The sequence below is a fragment of the Kryptolebias marmoratus genome, linkage group LG18 (genome assembly GCF_001649575.2).
Source record: "Kryptolebias marmoratus isolate JLee-2015 linkage group LG18, ASM164957v2, whole genome shotgun sequence".
NCBI lineage: Eukaryota > Metazoa > Chordata > Actinopteri > Cyprinodontiformes > Rivulidae > Kryptolebias > Kryptolebias marmoratus.
In genome coordinates, this window is record NC_051447.1 from 5,904,470 (window position 1) to 5,928,938 (window position 24,469).

General features: G+C 39.4%; 1 protein-coding gene across 6 annotated transcripts in view; it reads right to left on the reverse strand.

The window, feature by feature from the left end:
• The window catches only part of celf2 (cugbp, Elav-like family member 2), a 247,913-nt gene that overhangs the window by 71,913 nt on the left and 151,531 nt on the right, over positions 1 to 24,469 (reverse strand). For all 6 annotated transcript variants that reach the window (XM_037981133.1, XM_037981132.1, XM_037981131.1 and 3 more), the window contains one exon: positions 5,181 to 5,263. In XM_037981133.1, the coding sequence (XP_037837061.1) occupies positions 5,181 to 5,263 (83 nt within the window). The remainder of the gene's footprint in view (positions 1 to 5,180; positions 5,264 to 24,469) is intronic.

A 24,469-nucleotide genomic window follows, 5' to 3' on the forward strand; every position in this document is an offset into this window, starting at 1 on the left:
GGTGAACCACTTGGTGTTTTGTCAGCAAATCTAGTCTTTACAATCAAACACATGAGAGTGCACTGCAGTCTTTAAGCGCAAAACCAATTCATGTTTGGTGGCTAAAAAATGTATTGGTGGCCTACCCAAAAAGAAAATATGGCTGTTATAGCAACAGGGTAACAGTTTTTTTTTGTTTGTTTTATTTAGCAGTTGTTATGTACTACTAGTTAGGAGTTTGTATATGATAATTTAACACCAAAATGTAGATGAAAAGAATTATCCGTCGGGTTAGACCTAGGTCTAAAGCAAACAATTGGCCCAGAGATGTCCTTATAAGAATACACAACTTTTTAACTTGAAATTGTAAGTTATTTTGTTTCCTCTAAAAAAATATAACAGTAATTGAGACTAATCTGATATGAAACAATCCGTCAGTCGTAAATTGTCTTATGCCATTCTTGACAACCATCTTTGTCTTGATAATTCTTTTGTTTTTTCAACCTAGTTTGTGATAACTGTCAGTAAATGATCAGAACTCTTCATATCTTTGTCTGCAATTTCCACAGCTTACAGTAGCACAGAAACCTGGCACCTTGCTTAAAAACAAATGAACCGCAGTGCACTAGCAATGCTATCAGTTCACTGTGTCCTCCAACATGGTGGACAGGAAGTTTGTAGATAAATGAAATCACAGACTTTCTAGGTAGCAGTTTTCATAATTTCAAGCCGATGCCGTTTATACAAGACAAACCACACTGCCGTCTCAATATTTTTAACCATGGATTGTAAGAGCACTATGTTTGTAGAGATGTTGACGATTGTATTTTTTAGGCTACATTGTTTTCATGCATTCAGTTTCATCTAGATAAGAGGACAGCAGGGTTAGCGTTAGAAACTACTCAGACTTTTTCTTACTTCTTTTAGCTTCTTTTTAACTGTAATAAAGTGATTTTTTGGGGGGTCCAGCATGACCATGTTTATATAGCTAACATGAATCAACATGATGAAAATGCATGGAGTGAAGTATCTAATCTAGTCCTGTTTTTATTTCTCTCCTCAGCAGACCCGTATTTTAGCTCCACGTAAGCACTCCTGGGTTTTCTTTGCTCTCTGTTTGTCTCTTGATGACTTTTTCGTTTATGATCAAGATGGAACGTATTGAAAAAGTAAAAGATGATACTGGAAGTATTATGTTTTCTTTTTTACTATTTCACTGTATCCTTTGATCTTTGGCAAATATAGAAGTGGCAAATAAAGCCTGAAGGTCACAATCAAAGGGGGAATAACTAGTTTCAAGTATTTTGATTTTTTTTAGATTCAAATTTCATGCTTAGAATCAATTGGTGATGAGGCAATGAAGCAGCTAGAAGGTATTCTGAGGAGCACCTGTAAGCAGCAACATTTCTACATGTGATGAACTATGGACAAAGGAAGCCATATTTCAAGCTAAATTCACATTCAAAAATGCTTATCAACAGGCCCTAAATTTAACTAAAGGACCAAAAACATATTAAGACAACGACAGACACCACAGACTGTTGGGGCTTTGTCTTGTTCATCTTGCTTCTTGCTTTTCATTCTTTTTAAATATATATATTTTTCTATCTTTTGAAAGCGGAAATTGTGCAACGTCTCTTACTGATGGATTGTGTTTGTATTGTGTAAAACAGATTTAACAGATTATGGATCTTGTGTCAAGGCAGCAACAGTAAAAGCGCAAAACAAATTTCGCCAAGGGCAGAATAAAGTACATCCTACTGTATCATATTGTATTGCTTAGTATTGCATTGTACTACATCATATTGTATCGTACTTCCTTATATTGTATTGCACCGTATTGTATCGCTCTGAATTGTATGATATCGTACTAATTGTATTATATTGCACTGTATCGTATTTCACTGTATCATATTATAAAGTATAATAAGTGTTAGGATCAAGCAGTGTGTTGTCTTGAAATTCTATATATATTATAAAACAATCACAATAACTTATCTCCTCTGTTTTTCTTCAGCAGTTACTATTTGATGTGGCATTCAGTACAATTGCTCAATTATCACAATACTTTTTTGGAATCAACACAAAGAACAAGTTCAAAAGTGATAAAAGCAACACAAGTGGTATCTTAAACTTTAAAACCTAAATATAAGTATTTTAAGACATTTGTGTATCAACAAAAAAGGACATTTTACAATTTTTGCTAAAATTCTTGTTCAGCTGTTACCACAAGGAGAAACAAACACCAATTTCATCATAGTGTCTTGTTAGGTTGTCATGAATGGAGAGTGTGTTCTGAATTGGTACAGTTATGCACAATGGGAACAATTTCTTTACTGATGAAGGCAAGCCAGAATTTGCAGATATCCGGCATTAAAAAGCATCAAACATAGCAACCACAGATGCTGCAGGATAGACAGGTTTGAAGAGGAGGAATGACCAGAAAGGATGAAGAGAAAAGGAAAAGGTGTTACAGTGTAGAAGAAGGTTTCTCTAATCGAAAACCTGCTTCTGTTTGTGTCCTGAGGGCTGTTTCACACCTCCAACAAGGGATAAGTGACTAACTCTAAATATGCAGAAAAACAAATTTAACATACTTAGTCCATGACCAATTAACACAGTTACTCTGAGCAAAACAAGTTGCTGGATTTGGATTCCAGCATCTGGCTCATGAGGGATTCACAGCATCCACCTTGTCCTGCCCAGGAGGCAATATCCACTGGTGCAACGGACAGAGCTAAGACAGCGCAGCCACTCGGCTGAGAAGATTCCAGTTAACTGGTGCAGCCAAAGACAGAGGCAAAGAAGCAGCAAATGAAAGGAGAAGAAGGGATCCGGGGGCCTTTAAAAATCCACCCAGGGCTACAAATGTGATGCTGCAAGGAGACAACACCCCACTCCCTCAATAGACCTGTTTCTTGGCAGACGTTTTGATCTGAAATAGCAGGACAAGCGCAAGTGTATTAATGTGGGCTGCATTCTATTTAGAGGTCTTTTGCGCTTTTTAACCTGTATGCACATGTGCAGAAGTGGAACACTTGCTCATACTTAAGTTCACAGCTTCAAGTCAATAGGTTTGAAATGAAATGGATAGTGTGCCCTTCCTGGGCCACTGAAGGACATAATATTGTATATCAGAAGTCATATTTTTGTTATTTCAGGGTTTGACTACATTATATTATTTTTATTTTAATTTGATATTTTTTTCTCCCATTTAAAACAAAAATGCAAATAGTGCAAAAAGTAGGGTTCAGTGTTATCAGTATAAAACTGAATTTCATCTATTCATCCATTTTCTTTACCCACTTCCTGGGTTGCGGGGGAGTTGGTGCCTATCTCCAGCAGTCACTGTATGAGAGGGGGGTTGCACCCTGGACACTGAATTTCATGTTCATGTGATACCCGTCAAGGCAGAGGTCTTAAAGAAATCGATTTTATCATCAAAAACATTTTGCATGTAGATGATATGCGCAAATGCAGAAGAAAAATATCTTGCACAATACTGGTGTCAGAGTGGACAGGGCTTTAAGGGAATAGTTTCAACTATTTTGAAATGAGTTTTTTTTTTTAGAGGAGTTTTGTACAATCAGTAACTTAGGCTCCCTTTTCACTGGATGACAACACCACTATCTATCCATAATCTGACCTATTAGAGCATGGCTGGATTGTGGCAAATTTAGAAAACCTTCCTTGTGAAAGTTGTTATGATGCTGCTAAACTCTACTTGCTAAATAGTTTCATTCCTGCAATTTTCCCCCCAACCTTGAGATTTTCTCTAGATAAGAAGTCTCCTCACCCCCAATGCTCGATTTCTCTAACCCTGCCCTGGTACCTTTCTCGAATAATCTCAGGATGCATCTTTGGTTAACATGTTTGCTCTAGGTTGTTTCCATGACCACCTGACAATCATGGTCATAGCCTAGGCATAAGGCCAGTGTGGTCACTCGTTCTTCAAATTCTTGAGAACCAAGCCACACTGGTGATTGCGTCCTACATCCTGGATATCCTGTCACCACACACCCTCTTGCTCCACCAAGAACCCTAACACGGAGCCACCACAATGATCAACCACCACAGATGTGCTGCAAAATGTTTGTACGTGCACAAGACCATTGTGCTCTAGCATGAGTAATGGGGAGTACACCTTTTTCTTAATGCACTCCTGGTGACCTCACCAGGACCCTGCACAGACCAATCGAGTTCTGGGTGATCTTTTGCATTGTAGCTGGGTCATCATTCAGTGTGAATAGGGTCTTACCTGCAGCAATGACAATGATTTCAATTTGGAGAAATCCTCATTGAGGAGTGAATTTCCAACATATTCAATATGGAAGGCTGTTACATGGACAGGGTTTATTTAACATGTTCTGTTTTGTAATTTGTTTTCTATATGGAACTTATTGCAATAAACCACTGACTGTTTGAACCTGTCCAGACTTCAATGCAAAAAACCACAGACCTCTTTGTAAATGCTAAAGTCATGCAGTGTGAAAGCTAAAAATCAAGCATTCACTTAAACTGTTCTGAAACTTTTGAGGTTTGACTTGCTTTAGGCATCCTAAATAGTTCGTAAAGTAGCTTTCCTCTAAGTAGCTGGACTTCCAAATGAGAGTTTCTCTTTGGTTCTTCAAACTAAGATCACTCTGACTGCTTTCTACTTTGAAGAATCTGACTACTCGGAAGTACTTCACAGAACCCAAACTATCCCTTTTATTGATGTCATTGTAAAAACTTATTTTCGCCCCTGTGTGTGGCTTTCTCTGTCACTAATAAAAAAAACTAAAAAAAAAAACATGTTTCAGTTTTACGCACTTCCACAAATCAATACTTGGGACTTAATAGTGTTATTTGTAATGTGAGAAACACCTTCAGCACTGTTTCACAATATTCTTTTCTAAGAACAATGAATGTAAACAAGTCTATTTGTTTCCAACAAATTCCCTTAGAGTAACTTTAACATCTGCTTTGCTTTTTTGTTTTGTTTTGTTTTTTAACCTATCAGTGGTTTCTCACACAGACCTACTCTGACAGTCAGTTGCTCACCTGCTCACGCTGTCGGTCACTTACACTTGCAAATGCATCGTGACAGCACTGAGGCACACGCTCGTGTAATCACAGAGACATATACAGGTCGGAGCGCCGCCGCCTTAGGGTACTGCTGTGAGTGTGTGATTAGAGGAGAGTCGAGGACATACACTCACCCCTGTTAAGGTCTTTATGTTATGCAGTGCATTCTGGGCTTCAAGAGCAGCTTTCCTCGTGTAAAACGTGACAAAACAGCAGCCTGGGGAGAGGGAGAGAAAACAGACAGGAGAGGGATCAGCGTGAGGCGCAACAAAGAGCATCTTCCGCATTTATCTGCCTGGCATCACCTGTCGACACTGGCAGACGCAGCGCGAATGCGAAGGACCAAACATCTAAGCGTTTGGGTTTGTTTCAACGTTTGATGACTCGAGTCTCCGAAGGGTGCACACATGGGAGGGGACGTGGGAACAAAGACAACAAAAAAGACAGAAGGAAAGGTGGAGGAGGAAGTTTTCTCTTCATTAATCCTCAAGTAATCTGTGAACGATTGCTTTATCATCCATTAACAAAAGAAACCAGTCATTCACGTATTTGCTTCTTGTGTTTATGCACTCATTTGGTTATGTGCTTCTTGTTTCGATCAGTGATTCGCAGGTTACACACATTTCTGGATGCTATGCTAACACTTGATAAAATCTGGTCAAAAAGCTTGTTTAAACGTTTCAACAGCTACTAAATGACTGAAATACTCCTGAATAGCACATCTAAGAGCAACCTTGTTACTTTTATTTTCATGGAATTCAAATCACTATGTGAAAGCCAAATTTTACGCAAAAAAAAAAATGCGCTCAAATTCACTTCAAGTTCACATTTAGGCCATGTTTACCCTTGATTTACAAGAATAAAGTCTTTATTGCCACAGCAACGAGATGAGGTCTGCAACTTAAAAGCTAAAACTTAAAATAGAGCTTAAAACAGGAGGTTTACAATGGCACATAGAGAAATGAATAACTGTGATCCGACTTGCAGATAAATGCTTAATGAGATTCTTGTAATTACTCACAAACACCATGTACCTGCACCTAAACGCAAACACAAAATGAAGTGGAAGGGACGGAAAGGAGAACAGGGTTTTGTGTTTTTCATTAATCTGCGTAATCCCTGAAGAGCGGGCTGAAAAAGTGCAGCCTGACTGCACAGTCAAGCAAAGAACACAGCAGGACTAAATGTGGGCCAGACACCGAGGTGGGATTTTTAGTTTTCCTGTTTTTGTTGGTTTAGGTCAAAGAGAATGATTGAAAAGTCTTTTTCAGAGTTCTTGTTTATATGTTTGTGTGCTCACAAAATGATTAACACAACTGTCTAACACACAGGTGGGAAACATTTTTTCCATAGGGCCATTTTAATTTGGTTAATAGGATTGAATGAGCTGAACTGAAACATGGTCACAGTATGCTACCTGCATCTATTGTATACAACATCACATTATCTGCACAAACCCAAAGAACTGCTTTCTGTGAATGTGTGTTCGTTCGTCATGTTGGCAAAATATCTTATGAACCATTAGATTAATTTTAATGAAACATTTTGGGGTCAACCCAATTTAAGATGGCTGTAAATAAATACAATATTTATTCTTTTTTTATTCCCTGGACATCACCCTTAATCTGTTTGTAAGCACAGCCTTTGATTAAAAAATAAACTTGGCAAAGAAATGTTTGGGATTATTTTAATCAAAAAGTGGTCCCTTTTTTAAAAAAGGTAAAAAGATGGTACAAACCTTGCTTTAATTTTCCTCAAGAGTAATGTGTAAAATCCTGTTTTTTAATACATTTTCTTCCCCAAGTTGTTTTACATTTGTATGAGGACGTTGAGGGGCAGACTGAGATGGCTCAAGGGCTGCTTCTGGCTCTCAGGTCTTATATCTCCTAAAGCAGGACTGAGGATCCACCCAACATCAATGATGACTTTTTTTCTTTTTTGTTTTTTAGAAAAAAAACTTGCACCTTTAAAGGTTAAAAGCAACTGGCAACACTTAGCATTTGAGACTGTGATGCATGAAACATGAGCTGACTTTATTAATGAGCTGAACATCCATAATCATGCTCCAGCCACAGGTAAATCTCTGCTCTGGCTTCAACGTTTTTCCCTCAGACTGCTGCAGGTTTGGAGCTTGCTGCCTCCAGTTTCGCCCATCTGTTAATTTTGCTGTGTATTTATTTGTCTGGAGATGAGTGGTGAGTGCCATTGTTTACATCTGCTTTGCTGTCCTCCCCATTGTGCTTATGACACAAATCAAATCAGTGTGAATGAGGCCGACTGGTTGTGGTTTTGTTGCCCGTATCGCAGGCGTCAGCCCTTATGACACTTGCCCTGCGGTGCATCTTAGTGAAATCCAACAGCGAGCATCTGGAGCAGGTTTAGTCTCCGAATCCCAGAGTCCCTTTGATGAGGCTGGGAGCGTAATGGATCTGAATTCCTGTAGTGTCCTGTGGGTGCCAGGGGCTGTTGAATAGTTGGACCTTAGCCTAGCATCAGCAACGTGATTGGTGTTGTGATCTGGATGATGCAGTGCCTGTGTATTAGCAGGGATAACACTCAGCTTAGTGTTTCTTTCTATAACCCCCAGCGTGAAAGACAGCTCGTCGTGTCACTTCACTGAACTCAACACTTCAGCTATCAATTTACCACCAAGAGTTTAACACCGGCTTTTTATTGGTTAAGAACAGCGACATAAGGGGGGAAATTAGTCCTGACTGAGAGACTAATGCTGGGTAGAAATTATACGATTTAGTTCACGTGGGAACCAAACAAAGGTATTTCTCAAAAGACTGTTTTTTCCCCCCTACTTTGTATGAACAACTTCAACAAGGCACTGATTTAATAAAATATTGGCTAAAATCCCAAAATACACACAAATTAATATTTTTTTAAACACCTGTGAACACAGACTTGATGACTGGTGAAACTATGTGAAAAATAGTTGATTGGATATAAAAGCGGCCATAGTCACCATGCTTCAGATGCTATAAAACCACCAATGGCCAGTAGGTGCTGAGTTACAAAGACTTTTGGTTTTAGTAAAGTCCTGTTCAAAAATATCAATTTCCCTCATGAAATACAAAGTCAATAAATTCTTCTCTTAAGCTGCTGTCCTGTCAGCAGGTAAATTTGAATCTAACCAATGTAATTATACAATTCTATTGAGTAAAACTGTTATATTTTTCTTTGCCAAATTACCTGAGTGAAATTTCATTTAAACGAAAGGCTCTTTCGGTCCAAATAGTTCCAAGGACTGGCTGATGGTTATATGAACTATTAAAGTGGTACCTCACTGAGCTGCGAGCAGTTGGAAAACAGTATTCATGAGGGAGTCTCCCGAATGTCTCGCGACTTTCGCGAAGTTCTCAACTCCTTGCGTGAGCCACAGAGGTTTGCAGTCCCGCCGCTTGAGTTTTGAACATGTTCAAAACATTTGTGAGACACCTTTTCTCTCGAAATAGTCACAAAGTTGTTGTAGGCGTACTCCAACCTGTCTTGAACAAAGCAGAATTTTGCTGCAGGCATCTCCGACTCGTGCAGAGCTAAAGCTAAAGCTGTGTTTGGACATCTTCACGGCAGCCCTCCTCTGACAAAAAAAACATACCCAGGTCTAAAAAAACACATGCTGATGATGAACAATAATAATTATAAAACTGGTTCACATCAGCCTCTCTTTATTCTAAATTCTACTCCAGCAGAATAAAATATAAGTGTTGGGACGGTTGCCAAAGTGGGTACAAAATGAGCCAAGGCGGGCCATTTTCAAAGACTGGCTGCTCAAAAAGTGGACACATGGCTTGATGGTCACTTGGTGGCAAACACAAAATATTCAATGATTATTGAAATTTTGAGGGAATCTTTTCATTATCTAGTCTCCCAACAGTCGCAGCGCAGTGGCATATCACCATTAGTTAGCTTTTACACCTCCAGGGGAGTGCCGTTTCCATAACACAACATTCTCTGTGATCATGTCAGTTACAAATGTAACATTCACCACCAACAATGGAGGACGCCGTAGTTAGAGCGCCATTGTGAGTCTTTGGTTTCAGGCAAAGTTTGAAAGCTCTGCAAACTTTCAGAAGAAGGTGTAGGAGCCAAGACTCACAATAGATCAGCCTACTTTGTGCTGCACGTGTTCAAAGAAGAGTATGACAAAGCAGACAATAGGGACAGTTAAGTAGCTTCTACTTCAGCAATGAGTATACAGTTTTAGAAGTGAGCTTGTGATGTAAAGCACTTTGAACTGCCTTGTTGCTGAAATGTGCTGTGCAAATAAACTTGACTTGACTACTGGAAGAGTGCTCAAGTTGGTCAGCCAATTAAAGCACAACTATATAAGGACCAATCACATCACCATACGTCATGCAGGAGTCATAAAAATGACCCAGTTAATGTAGTTATAGGTGCCATAAATGGCCACCATACCAGCAGCGCAAAAGCACAAAAAAGGGAACTATCTCACATGGTTTGGACTGAAGTGGTACCCTGTGGTCCAAAAGCACCGCACCTACTGTTGATCTTATTTAGGGCCTAACAATTCTTCTTTTGGCCTCAGTTTGTCAGTGTAAAAACACCATTTTATGTTTATTAAACTGTTATCTTTTGATTTTTTTCTTTGTAAAAATGTAGCTGAAGAATCAGGAGAAATAATAAACATTTTTGCAAGTGCTAGAAACAAAGTCCATAAAAATAGAAGTTAAAATGTAATTATTCCTGTATTATCTGTTATGCGAAGAAAAATATAGCCGTGTTGCCCTTTTTAATGTTTAAATGGTTTGTGGGTCAGTGCCAAGTGGTTTTGATAAATAAAATATGATTAGACTAAAAATGAGGGGGAAAAAAAAACAGCAGCATATTTCTAAGCAAAACCTTTAAAAATCCATCAAAAAACACAGAAAAAAAACTCCTTAAATCCACTTTCAAAGATTTACAAGAACATCTATATCCTTGGAAGTAAAATATTAAACAAATAAGAGGCAGTTAAAAACCTTTGCACACTGCTACAATTTCTTAATTAGAGATTAGTACTACAGTATTTTTTTAAATTTAAGTATCACATTTTATTTCCATGCTCAAAAATAATCTCTTCAGGCTCTATACAATTAAAGATGGTAAAACCAAAGTACCTGTGAAAGTACCATCATAGTGGCTAAAATAACTTCTTCTATTCTGCTCATATGATATGAATATTGACAAAAACTGAGGAGGAACATCTTGTCAGCGTTGTTTGGCATGGGAAAAAGAGAAAATGACTGACATTTTTACTTATAAACAAAGAAAAATGTAGATTATCCCATCCAGCACTTCAAGTAGAAAGCAAAATTTGTGTACCCCAACTGGCTTTATGATTGCCAGTTGAGGTGTATTAGCTTTAAACCATTTACTTCTTGCCTGCGTGGTGCAAAGCGGATGTTATTCAGAGGGGGGTCTTTTAGCTTTCCTTCAGTATGGTACACTATAATTCCATTATAATTTCAATTGCACCTGTTTGCAAGCTTTGCCCCCTTGTGTGTGATTTGCAATTCCAATAACAGAGCATGAGCAGCTAGCTGCACACTACGAATTATGATTCCACAGGCATTTTCCTGCATATCTGTGCATGGGAGGGTTAGCTCTTGCCATTAGCATTAGTGATTCTGACGGCATATAATGTGCAGGGGAGGGTTGGCTGTTAAGGCTGCGCTGGCCGCCCCGTGTTGTGATTCCCGAGGTGTAGCCGGGGCCTGGGAGCCGAGCAGCATGTGGCGGATCGTCCCAGGTGGTGGGCTGTCAAGATGAGGATCAAAGAGCAGAGGAGTGGACCTCACACACACATTTACACACAGATATTCCCCACAGTGTTTCACTTCCTCCTGCTTAAGAGTCTGAGCAGTTGCTGCAGTAAGCCATAGAGTGACACGTTTATCTTAAGAGTCTGTCTGCGTGCGAGCTTCCTGTTTACACATAAACACTCCTGCATTGTACCCTATAAAGTGGCAAAAAAAGTGCCTCACACTGGCATAAATGCTTCTTCCATCAATTTGTGTGTCTCCTTTCTTGCAACACAAACATTTACTTGGAGGCAGAGAGGGCTCAGAGCGAGGAGATTCGCTCTGCTTGTGTTGTTGAAGAGGGACTCTCAAAAAATACACACTAGAGACGTGCACAGGCAAACTCCGAGCGAGGGTAAGAAATCTATTAGAAGCCGGTGTGAGTATGTGTGTGTAGCTGAACGCGTGAGACACGCAGAGAGGACAGAAGGAAGAAGGGCAGAGGGTGTGGAACAAAGAAGAAGAAGAGAAAGGAGAGAGAGTGCAGAGGTTGTGAGCGGAATGGAGAGCAGAGGAGGGAAATGCTGGTTCATAAATGCTTCATGGCTGCTGAAGGGGGCTTTTGACTGAGTGAAGGTCCACGCCCTCCACCTGTCTCTGTCAACACATCTCACCTCCTAAACAACAGGCCGACCTTGTCTTTTATGTCGGAAACAGCAGAGGTGCTGAGAAGCTGAAGGGGGCAAATTTAGGCTCATTTGAGGGTCTCAACTGAAAGGTCTTCTTATGATTTACAACTGAGAGAACAGGTAAAAGATTTTGGCTCTCAGCTTTAAGCGTTTCTGAAGAACATCCTGGGTGGATGTATAATAGTGTGGAGTACTGACTGCATGGCTGAGAGTTGAGAATCTGAGCTGTCAAATCAGCCCTGATATCACTTGAAGTAAGCTCCTGTCTCTGGTTGTCTTCACCAACAATTCCCAAACCTTTGAGCTTCTGACTAGGGTTGCCTCCTATCAAACCATCTACGACAATACAGGTAGAAAATTTTGAGTTATAAAATAGTGTCATCTCATGGTATCAATGATGCCACGAAGAGTAAAGATGACATATTGACACATGTCACAGCGGCGCATCAGCATTCGCAGGATGCCCCGCTGAGATTCAGCAACAATTTAACTTAGGACTCAAGAGACTTGGCAATTTCTTTGTTATTGCGGTAAATAGTTGCAGTTACAAGTCCTTGAAGCAATAAATTAACAGTCATGATGTTTAATAAAGCAAAGAAAATATGTAGTAAGCACCTTTTATTTGTTTGCACTAATAAATGTAGCATTCTTCAAGCTGGGCTGACACATAAAATGGTTTTATAAATATAATCCATTCATTTTCCTTCTCATATCTGAGGTCAGAAAACCCAGACATCCATGTCTCCTGTGACACTCTTCAGCTTCAGATCCCAAGGGGTTTCCAACCAGATCTGGGTCTACCTTGGTGTATACTTTGAATAGGATGTGTCTGGAAAGCCTCCAGAAAAAAGGTGTCCAGGAGACATCCTAATCAGAGGCCCGAACCACCTCAGCTGACTCCCTTCAATACAGAGGAGCAGCAACTCAACCCTGAGCTCCCCCAGATGACAGAACGTCTTGTCTTCACTAAGGCTGAGCCTGGCCACACTATGAAGGAAGCTCATTTCAGCTGCTAGTATCCAGGATCTCATTGTTTTGGTCATGATTCATATCTCATGATCATAGATAAGACCTGGTATGTAGATGGATCGGTGAATGGGGAGTTTCACGTTTCAGCTGAGCTGACAGTGGACGGGTTAGACAGCAAGCAATCCCAAGACGTTGATTAACGAAGACCAGAAGAAATGGGTTAGCTTGCCAAACACAGGGAAACCACGGTAACTTTCTGAAACCAGTACTGCAGGAAAAGCATTGAAGGTTAAGCCCAAAAAAGCTAGAGGAGGCATTATCCACATGAGCCCACCACTTGTGGGGAGAGCAGTCAAGGTGAAGTACAGTGTTAGTCGATTGGCTGGCAAAGACTAGGAACTAGGCATGCTGATTCCTGGCATCATGAACTGGCTGAACATATGTGAACTTTTAAATACTGTTAATGCTAATTTTTGAGAAATATTTTGATATAAGCCCAAAACTATATTCTTAGCTTTGCACACTTATGACCCACAAAACAACAGTGTGGCAAACACTTGAGGCCCCCCTAACGCTGGTTATTATTACACTTTATTTATTTATTTTTAAAAATGGATTATACCTACTCTACAGTTTCCTTGTGTTCCCACAGGCCAAAAACATGCATGTTAGGTTACTTGGTAACACTAAATTGTCACTAGGTGTGAGTGATAGCGTGAATGGTTGTTTATTTCGTTTGTCTCCTTGTGGCCCTGAGATGGACTTGCGACCTGTCCGGGGTGTCCCCCGCCTCTCACGCAATGACTGCTGAAGATAGGCACAAGCTCCCTAAAGGAAAAGCAGGTAAAGAAAATAGATGGATGGACTTTTGTTTCTTGCAACAAAATAAATTGTCAGCAAACATTTTTAAGTTTCCATTCATTTCTGAAATCATCGCAGGATCTCAGACGTGCTGTTTCACAACTCACAGTGGGATCCTGATACCAATTTTGAAAACCACTGGTGCATACAAAAAAGCCAAAAGCAAGAATAATATTCTTACGTCATTCCTCCTTCTTCAAACGCCTCTTATATTAATTTCTACCTAAGCTGATGCTTGTGTTAAAATGTCCAAAAGTATCTTATCTAAACTGTTTACGTAATACCAACCAGATAAGGTTTTGTGTTTTATGCCTTATATACAATGCCTTGTTTTAAATGTGGGCTCCTCCTTTTGACATTCTTTGAACCATCAAGTCATTCTCGTTTTTATTCTTTTGAGATAATTCATAATTTAAAGGATAACACCCCAGCATCTCCTGCCACCCAGTAGGTGGTAGGGTCATCTCAGCAGGAACAGCAGCTAATCTGCCCTAAAGACTTCAATTAATTGAAGTTTAAGAAACTTGTTAGATTGTTGTGTTTTTCAACTGCAGGGTACAGCTCTACTCAGTTCTAGCAGTTTTGTGGATTCTCGTTTTAGACAGAGCTTTCCCACAAAACACGACAAAATACCCAAATAATTAGACAAAAAGGGACAGTTTTTTCATTTCATTGTTTTGAGTAGAAAAAGTTAATCAACTTCCATACTAACAAAAAAAGTTCGAAGTTTAAATCCTGGAGGAGGGTCCCATTAATGTGACAGCCCCAGCTGGACTGCAGTCTAAAATGAATGCAGAACATGTCTAGAATAATCAAGGATTTACAAAACAAGCTCACCGAGGTCCCTTCTGCAAGTCTCACCAGGCTCGGCTTTTATCGACACCTTCACAGGTGGAGCCACTGAGGGCGATAAAGCCCGAACACCAGGCCAAACTTCTTACACTGCATCAGAAACACTGAACTCCTGCGCACGGGCTTCATTTCTTAATCTCAGAAGACAAATCATGCGTGCAGTTTGCAAACCTGAGAGCACAGTGTGCAAAATGGTCCCCATTTATCTTCTCCTCAGCTGATTTTGTTTTACATATAGTTGTTTTTCTTACTCTGATGAGAAGTCACATTTCTGCATTCAGAAGTCAACTTAAAATTTCACACTGCGGTGCCCCTTCTGAGCACAGATGGCAGTTTTATGGTCAGATAATCTTGTTCGGGGCATACTATCTGCAGTGCAAATCAAAGAGAAGTACCCAACACCAGAAGCAAAAGGAGTAGAATTGAGTCGAGCCGTGTCAGGCAGTAGGGAGAAAAGAAGTATGTCTAAAGTTTTTTTTTCTTTGCTCTGAGAGGACAAAACCTTAAAGATTTTGTGAGAGTGTGCTCAGCATCAAGAGCAACATCAGATTCTGACAGGAAGATGGAAATGCCTGAGCGGCCAGTCGCGACTTTCAGGTTCATTCCTGGTGGGCTGTTTCATGTCTAGGCTAGTGTTCCAATCAAACAATGTACTTTTTTTTTGTAAGTGCCAGCTTCCCCCCGCTCTTTGTTCACAACTAAAGAGCCACATGCGACTTCGATGACTGTCAAGCTTGAGTGTCCCAAAGACAGCTTTAAAGGCTAAAACTCCCCGGCGATCAATCAGAACTGAAGAAGTTTCGGAGGTGAAACGGCTTTAAGAACCAAGAACGTCCAGTTCGGTTCAAATTAGGAATTAGGAATTAGGACCTAAGAAGAAAGCGTATTTTTTTTCTTCAAGTTTTTCAACATTTTTGTGCACCCACCATAGACACTTTCCTGAAACTTTTCAGAAAGATGCTGGTGCGATTTCTGCCGTAACTTTTAAGTTAAGCAACTACTTGGGGCAGGAAACTCGTCCTCATTAAAAGCGAAAGTTGATGGTTAACTTGAGTTGAATTTAGTTGATTGGAACACATTGGAACATTTAAATTATTCATGCACATTGGCTAGAAGACTTTGTTTTGTCACAGAACATGACTTTTGAAACAATCCAATTTAGCAAGTGGCTGAAACTTTGGTGTTTTTGTGAGCTTGTGAGCTTGTCAAAAGCCTGGGACAGGGTAGAGTGCAAAACAGAAAAAAAGGCATTTTTTTAAGAATATGTTTTGATAATATTTTCTTAACTTTAACCATGTAATTTCTTTCAACCTTGCTTGAATCAAGTAGGTGATACTGCAACAGAAAGTGCAAGAAAGCAGCAAGTAGAACCCTACAACCAATGTTTTCAAGTTAAATAAAAAAAGCACCTGTGGTTTGGATTGGACTCTAAGCTGCTGCTTTTAACGTTGGTAGAAGTTAAAGAGTTCTATGCTTAGACAGGATTTGTGTTGCTCAGCATTGAAGAAAAAGAGGTAATTTACATGAAGATAAAATCTTTTTCCATGTTGGTAAACACATTTTCGCTTTGAGACTTAGTCAAATAAAAAAGTATTTGTTGGAGCAGATTTGACTCTAAATGCTGCTGGTCAGTTTGTGCTTTTATAACTATAAAGGTTGAATGTTATCATGTTGAGGTTCTGGTGCTTTTTAAAACAAACAAACAAAAAACTGTACGCAGATAAGCTACTTTGACTCTCAATGTTCCTCTTAAACTTCTCTCTACGATCACATTTCTCTTCCTACATTCATGATTGGATGTTACAATTGGAACCCACTACTAAACTACAAAAGGTTTTAGATATCGGATCATGCCCTCACAAGTCTTAATTCATCCCTTTTCATAGTGAACAAGTTCAAAAAATTGAGAAAACGCAGAAAATAAAAATGTGAATAAAGCTCACCAGCAAAAAACAAAACAAAAACAAACAAACAAAAACAGGTTATCAGCATGTTGCAATACAAAATATATAAAAAAATAATTTAAAAGCAAAACCCACATGTACTGAAAACACACCATTAAATGTTTTTTTTGTTGCCTTTGTTCAGCAAATAACCCAATTCCCTGCTGAGAGCAATGATGACGAGCCTGAAATTATAGAAAATCAGACTGCAGAATGGATTTGGAAGAATGGGGATTTAAACCCTATACATGAAGAGAAGTAACTGCAATTTAGCTAAAAAATTATATAAATATGTTGCATTGATGGATTCTGCTTAAAAACTGTATTTTCAGAAAACTCAGAGTAAATACGTATGTTTTATTTATAAGAAATGAGTTAAATTTACTTGATCAATCCCAGGGTGAAAAGAAGCTGCTCTGTGACTTTTAAAGATGATGTAGAGCAGGGTTCTCCAATCCTGGTCCTCAAGCCACCATCCTGCATGTTTTACTTGTTTCTCTGCTCCAACACACCTGATTTGAATCAATGGGTGATTAACAGGCTTCTGCAGAACATGAAGAGGTGATTTAACCACTGAATCAGGTGTGTTGGAGCAGGGAAACAAGTAACACATGCAGGATAGTGGCCCTCGAGGACCAGGATTGGAGACCCCTGATGTAGACACACCACTCAATGTTCATAAATATTGAGAGAAAGGTGTGCGTTTTTGGTTTGTAGCAAATAGTCAGGGCCTTCAAGGCATTCAAAGATGGCTCTGACCTAGACCTAAGAAGAAAAAAAGTTTTTTCTTTTTTTGTTATAAAATAAATTTAAAAAGTCCATAGCTTACCTTATTTCTAATGAAACAGTGTAACACAAGTCTGTCTCCATGTTTTCAGTTAAACTTTGTGCGTAGGATAAATTTTATAATGTGGGAAAAAAAAGAAGAAAATCTTCACAATCAAAATTGGAGTTAGTGGCTGCTTGCTTTGGACTTTCCCAAAGGGGTTAAATTATTTACACTGACTTTCGGGTTCGATTCATGTAGGAAGTGTAGTTAGAGCTGATCCACTGCGTTCAGCTTCACTGAAAATGGCAAAACATTTATATGATATCGTTGTGGAATCATTATCAGTGGTGTCTGCAAGGACAACTACTTACAAAAAAGATGGACTTTGTTAAATAAAGAGCACCTGACAATTGAACATTTGGAGCTCTATCAACCACCCCATTTGCTAGCTATTCAGTTAGCAGCTGGACCCGACGCACTCAGCTCAGTGGAGTGGAACTGGAAAGACTAAAAGACCTCAGCTGTTTAACAAAAGCTACACAAAATTATTAAAGACAGGAGGTCAACTAAGGACGGTAATCACTATAAGACATGGAGAAACAAGGAGAATTTTTTAAAAATGTATTCGGATAGGCAGAAAGATTTTTTCTTTCTTTATTTTTTTTGTTTTTAAATAAAAATCGTTGGCAAGTGAAACAGTTTATTTTAGCTGTTTTTGTGGTTTTTCCAGGAGGTGCTGGTCACTTCAAACTTTTGCAGTTCTGGTCACTTTGTTCCCAAAAAAGTTTCCAATCCTCCAACCTACCTGCTGTGGGTCTCGTTCTCACCTTGGCATCATGTTAGTATAAAAGAACGACACTGTTGAAGCCTATTTTAAGGAACGCCATTTTCACTTTGATTCTTGCACATAGTCTTCCATTTGTTTTGGAAACTTCTTAAAATGCACCTTTTCTTACTTTAGCTATCTGTCTTTAACCATATCTGAATGCAAATCATTACTAATTAAAGTTTACTTATGTTGATTTCCATTAAAGTGCAAGCAAACAGTTTTTCTACACTTTTATTCATTTCTGAAGTTGCGTATGTCTAAAAGTAACTTTAAAATCCAGTTAGTTTAAGAACATCCTTCTCTCTCAAACTGATTTATTAGAGTAATATTTGCAGGTTTTAGGAAATAAAATTATCCTACATTCTTAGTCTGGAAACATTTGCATAATTTCTTAATGCTAAAAAGTGGTAAAATTATCTTTCCTGCTTTATTAAAGCTCCGGGTTAGTATTTGTTGTCTGAGCTTGAATCAGCACAGACTGAAGCTGCTGACTGAAAAGAAGCAAGGCCCTGCAGTCCAGCAGAATGAGGGGATGGTTATTAAAAGGTTAAAAAAAAGGCAGAGGGGGGGGTTATCATAGAGCTTCACCCCAAGCCCTTCCACCCGAGGCAGGGTACTTACACTGAGTCACTTTTTCTCCCTCCATCACTCCAGTTCTGTTTGACCCCCGGGGTTCCACTCAACCACTGACCCACATTAACTACAGCAATTACTACTCGCATGAGCCTCCGAGTGGCATGGGATACATCCTTCATCATTTTCTGTTATCCCACCCCACCCAATCTACTCAATGATCCCTTTTTGCTCTTGGTGTCGTTTCAAAAAAAAAAAAAAAAAAAAAAAACGCCCCTTAATGTGTATAATTTATGTGTGTCAAAGAGCTGCTGAGTGACGGCGCGGATGGGCAGAAAACGACGGCGGGCCCGTTCGGATTTTGACAGCGCAATAAAGAAACAATTTTCCCGATGGAGAAACAGTGAGGGGATGAGTGGATGGCTTCAAACAATGCAGCACCTCTGATGGGCTTTTGGCTGCCGTTCTAATCCTGTTAAAGTAGGACTCAGTCCAGCTTGCAGCACTTCACAAATCTACACAATCCGCCGGTTACTTTGGTGGAAAGGACCAACGTTGCAGTCTTCCAAAATCCTCCCACACCCTTTCCCTCTCGCTGCAGAAACAACGAGAGCGCTTTCAGGAAATCAAAGCCAAATTTGGAATGACCTGAAACGCTCCAAAGGGGTAGGAAGGGTGGGTGGGGGGGGTCCAGCTCTGCATCTTTGCTTATAACCAAGCAACTCATTGTGTCGCTGAAGCATGCAAAGGAATAAACAGAGAAAATGAAGCAAAGATGAGCTGAAAATCCACTCGCACACAAAAGCTCCCATTAAAATCCACCTGCAGCTGCTCTCTAATTGGGCCTGGCTAGCCGACTGAAAAAGCTAACGTCTAGTTAAGGCAATATAATTGGCCGCTCTGGTTTAGGAAAGAATGAAATAAATCAGTCCCCCGTCTCAGGTCGGCCCCGTCTCAACTGAATCCATTAGAGCAGATAATTGTTTTGGACGGAGGAGCGCTCGCTAAGCGTTGCCATAGCTGAGCAAGAGGAGACAGTTGGCATGCAGATCGGATGTCTGCCGTTGGATGGGTAGTCAGTCTATAAACGCAGCATCAGAGTAACCCAGGCGGGGAGATTTTGATCTGAGCACTGATCAGAAATCAGAGGCTGAAATCTGCCTGCATGTGTTTATCTGCAGGCCTGAAATGATGTCCCCAATATTCACCGGATTTGTGTTTCATCTTCTTCGAGCCAGTCGAGATGCCATTTCAAGTTAGAAGTGACAGCACACTGATCTATTTTAGGTGTCCAGAAAAACAAATCCTCCATCACTGACTGAACCTTTGTTTTTCTGATGAAGAAGCACACTTGTGGAGAGGATATAAACAACTTTTGTTCCCTCTAGTTGGATCAGTATTGGGATCATTTCAAGTACTTGGTTGGTTGTAATGCAAAATCATGCAGTCGCAAACAGATGGAAATGTGCAAATATGGACCGGGGATTACAGTGCCAAATGGGAAACAACAATCAGCTTATAGGACATATAAATGCCAGGTATTAACTAGGCGTAGACTTGTGTAATACTCCAATGAGCTGCGTACCAACACTGATTATTAAAGATCATAATGTGCCGAATGAAAAACTTTGGAAAATATAGTTTCTGGTGATATGTGTAAACCTTTGCAAGGGTGTGCCATAAACCAGGGGTTATTAACTAAATTTGCTAAATGTCTAGAATTTCTCTAAGCACACATGTCTAAACAACTAGACAGTCCAAAGAGATCCAGGGCTAGATTTGGGTATAAAAGTGAAAGTTCTGTAGACGTCTAAATTTAGTTATTGATGTTGGCCTACATGGGATATGAGGTCAGGATATAATTGGCTGAGGCACTTCCATTATAAACCCTTTTTGATGTGGGCTACAGAAGACTGTGCATCATTTATTATAAATTAGAACATTTGGGGGCATCCATCTGATGATCACTGCTGAAAAATATCACACACAAAATTAGAGGACACGATCCCGATTTTATCTGAGCCCTCTGGATCGAAAGGTAAAAGCTTTCAGATTTGAGGCCATTATTGTGAGGACAACGCTGTTAGTCTGCGCCTTCCAATACTTTCAAGTCACAGTTGTAAACAATACATGTAATTATTTTATCAAAGACAAAGCATAGGCTTTGCCAAGACTTAGTCACAACAAATCTAAACTCGTTCTTGTTATAGATCATAGTCTGGTTTAAAATAAGCTCTGGCAGTATAAGGACATTTATATTCAGGGCTATAGTAATAATACTAAACACTGGCATCCACACCTCACTGACTTTATAGCTCTTTTATAATGCCACCTCCCTACCTCCACTGCACCTGTAATAATTTCTGCAACCCCTCAAGGGCTTTGTCAGTTGAACATGTTATTTTAAGGCACTTGACGACATGACTGATGTTGTCTTTCTTCTTGGGATAAAAGTCCCCCTTTAGAAGTGCCAGGAGGAGTATTATTTGACAGAACATGCTCGTTCCTATTTCTGGCTTCTGTGTTCAGCTTAGTTTACCAACTGCTTGCAGTAACACTGGCTTAAAAAGTGAGGGATTCTGACAACTCTGTCCTGGTCTGCAATTTCAGCCTGATCTCATGGTAAAACATCAAACAGACATGAAATAAAAATGACTGTATTCACCCTGACAGACAACTTGATTTTGTAAAATGGTTTTGACTCATTTCTTTGTGCCAGACACACATCTGTGTAGAATGGTATACATATAGCAGAATTTATGAGGGTTCACGTTAAGGCAAACTATCGGGTTTTCATGACTAACTAGATACCATTCCAAGCTTTAGAGTAACCTAGTGGTTTGGCTGCCAAAACCTAATCAATATGTAAAAAGTAAGCACTGTCACGGATGATAAATAGGTAACTTCACCAGTCTCCTACCAGTTTTCTAAAGTGGATTTTTTTCCTTCCTGAAAATAGAGGTGAAATTTGGTCAAACCCCTGTGGTTAGGTTTAGAAAAGGTTTGGTATCGACACACCTAAAACAATTTCAGCCAAAACAAACATGAAGGTTCGTTCATCTAACTCACTTGAGAACATCTAAGCTCATTCTGCCACAAGTCTGCTCTGAAGTCTGGGGTGAAATGCTGGCACCTTGATTAGGTTTAGGAAAAGATTCGATTTTAAAATCCTTTAATTTCTCCACTTTCTGTATTTGGAGATGAGGCTCTGGTTAGGTTCTTTCAGCTCAAACAAATAGTGGGGTTGAAGGAAACCACTTCACATTCATGGCAGCCTCATGGAGGGACATCCATGCTCGTTTCTCCAGTAAATCTGTCCTGGAATTGGAGGAAAAGTTCTGGCAAAAAAACTCTTTGGTGAGGTTGAGGGTTCAGTTGACCTAAACTTTCACACACAAAACAAACCAAAATTGTTTGTCTGTACTGAGTTTAGCTACGTTCACACTGCGGGACTTAATGCACAATTTTTTACTTAAATGAGGTCGTCATCAGATTTCTGCATGAAGAGTCTACAACCCTGTAGCAACCCGCATACGCAGGAGACATTACGTCACACACAGGTTCACTGTGTTTATGGAAGTAAATACAAATGCTACATATCAGCAGGTGTATATCAAATTTGAAGGTGTTGTGCAATCAGAGCCGCCAAATTATTAAGGGCCATGCTTGTTTCGTCCAGTGTTTACATTTGAGCTTGCTGCTTCCCACTTATCCAGGTTCCCCTCAATCAGCAGGTCAGTGAAAACTAAACATTCACTTCTGACAGAACAAATTAATCATAAAATCCTTGTAAAAGCCTATTTTTATTTTACATTTTAATCTGAAACAATGCCCTTGTCCCCCCCTGTCCTCAATTTTTTAAAGCGCTTCTTTTTAACATACTAATACTTGTAAATTTTTCATTCACTCTAAGTAGCAAATAATTAGCCCTTATGGCTGACATTTTTTTTTATTGTTTTGAATTATTTCCAGGTCATGTTGTGCATGCACTAAGAAATCTGTGCAGAATAGAGGCACTTAATGAAGACATTAAACTTATTGTGTGTGTCTCGGCGGCTCATGTGGGCTATGCTGTATCATTAAGATAAATGACATATCACATCTCCTGCCAAAACACAGACATACACACACACGCGCACACACACTGCAACAAACCCGTCATGGAGCTTACGGTTGTGTTTTAGCAAGAGGACCATTTTCTGTTTACCCCTCTGGCTCTCCTTGTCTCATTCTCTCTTTATCTCCCTCTGTATCTCTGTCTCTCTTTCAGCACAAAATGGTAAATTGCTCCATTTCTCACTCACTATCTTCCTCTCCTGCTCATCCAGTCATCTGGTTATTAACTCCAAACACATTAAACCAACACAAGCGCCACAATATTCCCCAGACTGTCCTCGTCAGCATAAATATACAGAAATACACAGCCTTAATACGCAAACGCGGGTCAAATGGACTCTGCAAACAAAACCCTGCGGGATATGCAACTGCTTTGGGACCAAACACCAAAATCAGGGAATTTACTCAAGTTTAATTCCAAATTACGTTCTGGGATTGATCATTTTCTGGGATTCCAATCAAAAGAAACAGGCTTAAAGAGATCTCTTAAAGTATTCCGAATATGAATATCTGGAAAATGATCTCATGTTTTGAAGCATGTTATTTATATATGCCAAAAATGTTAAGATAATGACATGTTTGCTAAAGGAATTTTTTCAAACCACACTTAAGACCGTCATGCGACACCAGATGATGATGATAAGACCAGAGGATTACACTGATCCACAGTTGTCCACTAGCTGGTTTGACGTGCAAAACTGTTGTTTAGGCAAAGCTCCAAGCGAGTATTATGATTAGGTTGCATCTTCAGTTTTTTTTTATTATTCATACATTTTTTCCTATTCATCCAATTTTGTCCAAATCTGAATTATAATTGCATCTTGCAGCTCAGAAATGTTGGTTCAGTAAAAACAAAAAACAGGTTCACAGTCAGGACAGACAAATCTTAAACTCACTCAGCAGAAGACAGTGAATTAAGAGGAAAATTGCATCATGGTAAGAAAGGTAAAACTTGAACTTGTGATCAGGTTAGTCATACTTTAACATGTCATTTGTGTTTGTTATTCTCAAGAAGATATAAGTAAAATTAGCTATCAAAAAGACAAAATTTACTTCACTGATTCAACATGTCAGTAACAAGATTTATATTGATTAAGTATTGTTGGCTAATAATCTGGTGATCTTGTACCTCCCTTTAGTTATTTTACTATACATCATATTCTGAGAATTTGTGGCATTTTAGAGTCCTTTTTTTGTTTCTTCTATAGTCCTCTAATGCACAATACATTGTAAGATTGCACAACATTATGTAACTATCTGTCTTTTTTATAGTCTGAAACTTTGGCAGTTACTTTTGGCTTTAAATCGTTAATGGTCTTACTAGGTTGTTTTAAAGTTTCACCGCTTTTTATCTTTATTGTTTTCAGCTTGAAACTGCTGTAAATAATACTAAAAGTAGTTTTTAATCTATGAATGTGGCACACCTGTGTTTATGTTTTGTTATTCTCTAATGAATGACGCACATTCACCTCCACGTCAGCAGGAAAGGTAAAAATACGAACATAGAGGGTAAGGTTAGTTCAGTGCAAACAAAATCAAGTGGAAAGCTCTCTTGCTCTTGTATGTCTTTACCCCTCCTGAAGCCCACAAAAGAGAGAGAGAGAGAAACAAATTGAGGTAGAGAAGCCCTTGTAACTTTGAGTTAATTTGACCCAAATTACAGAAGGGTTAAATTTCCCTTAAAGCCATTTCCACGGCCCAACTCCGCTGTACTCGTCTTTCCACTTGGTGGTACCTCCGACTTTCAGCTCACTTCTTAGTACTTCTTAGATCTTCCTCGATGGAGGTCCCAAGTGATTTGAGTTGACGCCAGCAGACTGCAGGCCACTGATTGGCCGGAGAGCCATGTAAATCATGATAGCATCTCTTTCAGAAGAAACCCCACAGTTTTTAAAACCTGGCAACGACAGCATATATATATATATAAAAAAAAAATTCCCTTCTCACCCTCCGCGGGTGGTCTTTGTTTCATCCTCTGAGCTCGGGTCCTCTACCAGAGGCCTGGGAGCTTGAGGGTTCTGCGCAGTATCTTGGCTGTGCCTAGAACTGCACATTTCTGGACTGAGATGTCT